At 41.8% G+C, this 4,236-nt stretch overlaps 1 protein-coding gene across 1 annotated transcript; it reads left to right on the top strand.

Moving 5' to 3' along the window:
- Positions 1-979: 979 nt before the first annotated feature.
- LOC138588467 (protein phosphatase 1 regulatory subunit 3C-B-like) lies at positions 980-3,547 on the top strand. Its single transcript, XM_069658606.1, has 2 exons — positions 980-1,166; positions 1,487-3,547. The coding sequence occupies exons 1-2, from the start codon at positions 1,153-1,155 to the stop codon at positions 2,514-2,516; spliced, it is 1,044 nt and encodes a 347-aa protein (XP_069514707.1). The 5' UTR covers positions 980-1,152; the 3' UTR covers positions 2,517-3,547.
- Positions 3,548-4,236: the final 689 nt, after the last annotated feature.

Here is a 4,236-nt window from a genome sequence, read left to right as displayed (position 1 = left end):
GTCGTGTTTGAAATCCTCCCTGACCGGCCTCCCTTCTCCAAATAAAGTCAGTCCTGTTCCGTAGATAATATTTAACCATGACAATCAATGAAGCAAATTATTTAAAATAGCATCTATGTCAACATGTGAGGAGGACAAAACAGCAACAACTGTGCCCACGAGAAGGAACCTGAAAACCCTGAAAAACTTTCACTTCTTCAACTTAAAGTGAAGCTTTTCATCTTTTGGTCTGATACTGAAAATCATTAGAACACATGCTGTAATTAGAACAATGTTTTGTCTATAAAGTGTTGTCTGTGTTGATCTCCTTTTCACACAAAGGGAACAAAAGCCTGTGAGTTCACAATGATCATCCTCATTGATTAATATATTAACACCTAAGGCATTAAAAGGCATATCATCAATCGTGATGACATCATCAAAAAATCGTCATAGCTTAATCACACCAGATCAACTCATCCTCACTATGAACACTTAAAATGTCTTAATGTTTGTTTGTTGGGACATTAAATTGTTGGTCCAAAAGTTATTTTTTATTCCTTATTTGTGAATTCTTTGGTATAAAATGAAAAGAAATGACAAAAGTCATCAGATAGGTGACCTTCTTTTCTCCCTGAACCCCTTCAAAAAAGTTTATGTTAGACTTTCTTTCTCCCAAGTCACTGTGACTACATTATGGGAATCCCAGTCATGCCACATGAAGAGCCCTTTATGCAACCGTCTGTCTGCCGTGACTCATCTGAAGATTATCTCTCACACCAGCAGGGGTCCATCATGTTTCTCAAATAGCAGCTGAAGCAACAGGCAGAGGCATCCCAGCCATGAGGCCCATGCAGGCGACACTCCCCTATCAGCTGGCCGGCAGCCAGCAGTTCAAGTTTGTGCTCATTGGTTGGCGACGAATTCCACTCAATTTTCATTGGCTGCTAGAGGAAACATATGACAGCATATGCAAATAGCCTCTATGTGGCAGTTGAAATCCCTGAGTGCTGAGCAACCCCAGCACTGAAAGGAAGGAAGAGAGCGAGAAGAGAGAAGGAAGAAAAAGGGGGAGTGACGACAGCATGCACTTTTAGAGACGCTGCTCGATAGATTTCTGAGAGTCAAAGGGACTAAAACGTTCTTCTCAACTTGGAACTGTTGACTTCTTTAATGAGTGCTACAAGGTAAGGATCTTTGGAAGAGTTTAAGGTTCTGCAAAAGTGATGCATGTTAAAGCAAAATGTAGATAAGATTGAACATCTGTATGACTGTATGATTTGGATTCAGAGTTTAAGTTTGATACGCAAAGTTTAACCACTCAGATTTTCATTTATTTTTGATTGGAGAAGGGACGAGTTCTATCAAAGCAGAAGTTTTGTAAAAGGCAGAACAAAGTGAAGCTGCTGTCTTGAACACTGTGTTCAGTGTCCACTGTTCTAATCTCTCCCTTTCTGTCTCCCTCACACCACCTCCTCCTTCTTCTCTTCCCCTCTCGCTCTCTCAGCGTGCTCAGGTCTTTTAGTCCATCAGCAATGCCTGGCCCAGTCATGCCTATAGACGTGGCTATGAGATTCTACATCAGCCACTCTCCGCCGCCTCTCCGAGGTTTCCTCAGCTCCTACGAGGATCTGCAGAAGGCCAAGAACCGGGTCAACCAATCGACCACCTGCAGCCACAAGCAGCAGCTCTACAAACCCCTGCGGCCCTGCCTCAGCAACCAGCAGAAAGCCTTGGATGATGGCAACTGCGGGGGCTGGAACAACAATAAGGCCGGCAAGAAGAAGGTGGTGTTCGCGGACATGAAGGGAATGTCACTCACTGCCATTCACATCTTCTCTAAGTTTGATGATGATCCGTTTCAGAACAAGCGTTGCGGGGGAATCGCAGAGGACCTGCAGTTTGACATGACAGACCTGGAAGCAGCCACAATGGATCTAAAGATCAGCTCAGTGCGCAGCCTGGTGCTGGACTTTAAACAGCCCTCTGCAGACTACCTGGATTTCAGGAACCGCCTGATAAAGAATTCCGTCTGCTTGGAGAACTGCTCGCTGCAGGAGCGTTCGCTGACCGGCACCATCAAGGTCCGGAACATCGGATTTGAGAAGTCGGTGCAGTTGCGTGCTACCTTCGACTCGTGGACAAGCTTCACCGACATCAAGTGCACCTTCATGAACAACGTCTACAGCTGCCAGGACACTGATACCTTTGCATTTGTCCTGGAATTGCCCACCCAAATGCCACCACAGAATCGGGTTGAGTTCTGCATCTGCTTCAAAGCCCAGGATCAGATATTCTGGGACAACAATGATGGCAAGAACTATGTTCTCAAGCGCGTTGGCTGGAACGGAGAGGACCTGAACATTGTGGTGCCCCCAACCTGTACTGAACAGAAGAAGCCGGCAGAGCAGAAAAACGGGGGTGTGAAGGTGCTGGAGATGGAGTTTGACCAGTTTGGGAGCCCACGCATGTCCAGCGGACTCTTCCCTGGCTGGCAGAGCTGGGGTCAGATCGATAGCGCTGTGCCTTATTGGTGAAAGCATCTGGATGTTTGCTGAAATGGTACTGAAATAAGATAGCAGACACTGACAGGGCATTCAGTACGAATCCAGCTGTGGGTTTCAGCTTAGGCTGGCTCTCAGCCAGAAACCAGGCTGAAGCAAACAACCTCTGCTTTTTTGGCAGAGATGGTACACAAACCAGACAGAAACCGAACTGTGCTCAACTGACCTGCTATTTGCTGTAACATGTTCTTTGGCCTGAAAGACTTGATGATCTGTGGTTGGAGGACAAAGGGATAAATGGGGGAAATTTATCACGTTATACATATTCCTCTTTTGTAAAATAGTAATGTGCCTGGTCAGAGTGCCTTCCCACTGAAATACAGACTAATTGTAATATATGCACTGATTGAGATGTCCCTCTCAATGTGAGGTCTGTAAACTGAAGAAGTGGAACTGGAGCTGATTAAGTCCTTCATATTGAAGGGAAAGTACAGGGAGTGCAAGGCGACAAAATGCTTCTCTACTAAAAAAAATGTAGCTGATATATTTGTAATAAAAATGCACACTAAACTTTTGCACCTTCAAAGGAAAAAATAATTAAACATGATTCAAAATGGCCTTAATTTTACAGTGAGTCATGCAAGCCCTTTCTTTCCCTTTATGTAAATTGCACATTGTCTATCTGATGAAAGGTGTTTGGCTGATGTAATTCTGAGGTAAGTGTTTAAAGGAACTGAGCTGCTATCAACAGATATGTCACAAGAGAGACTATGCATGTGATTGGTTGTCTCGAACAGAGAAGAAGTTTGGAAATGTCTGTGGTTACGGTATGTCAAAAAAAAATGAATGATGTAAAGAAAGAATGTTTTTATTTGCTTGTTTTCACAAGTGCAATTGTGTGAAGGGTGTACAGTATGTGTGGATGGAGATGAGATTGTCTCACTGTGAAGAAGAGGCCTGTGTACCCCAGAGTTTTGTGTTTCACTTGAAGGCGTGTTGCTGACACACACCGTGTTGGTCATGTATTTCCCTTTCAGAAATAAATTTCTATATTTGTGCTAAAATGGACATGACTCCTGACCCTTTTTTTAAATACATGTTTTGGTAGTTTTTGCACACTATACTTTTGAAATGAAAAACTCTAAAAAAAAAAAAAGATTTGGGGTTTTGTAAATCAGGTTATTATGTAAACTAATATTTTATGTACACATATTATGATCTAATAAAAATGAGAGTAAAAATTGTGGTACTAGCTTTATTTTTCTTTTTACAATTTCATCAGGTATAGAAATGTCCTACACATCTTTAAATGCCTTTCCAACATGTGAATGAGAATAACGTATTAATAAAATTTGAGTAATGATCCAAATATAAACAAACGCGTTTCAAAGCACAAATCTGGAACCACCTAGAATAGATCAAAGTTACTTTTGGTTTATGACTCTCATAAAGGGTTTGATGACATGAGTAATGTTTGTAAACAGAGGAGCAAAAAAAAAATCATGTGTTTACAAACATTGGAGTTAAATAAATCATTCATGTATGTGAAAACAAAATCAGAGGGCTGACCTTTAGTGACCTCAACAGAAGGTGAAACTAGTCAGGTGTTTTAGAGAGGCTGTTAAGTATAAAAAAAAACTTTCTCCATCTGTCCATTTGTTAAAAGAAGTAGTGTAACTCCTTATCTTTTCTCACGTTGTTGTGAGACATTTAAGAATAAGGCTTTTCCATATCAGCTTTTTAAGTACAGTGA

Source organism: Semicossyphus pulcher, unplaced genomic scaffold, assembly GCF_022749685.1.
Source record: "Semicossyphus pulcher isolate SPU_LCO1_2020_fin unplaced genomic scaffold, fSemPul1.0.p SCAF_12, whole genome shotgun sequence".
Lineage (NCBI taxonomy): Eukaryota > Metazoa > Chordata > Actinopteri > Labriformes > Labridae > Semicossyphus > Semicossyphus pulcher.
Note: the sequence above shows the minus strand (reverse complement) of the source record. Positions and strands in the feature narration are given on the sequence as shown.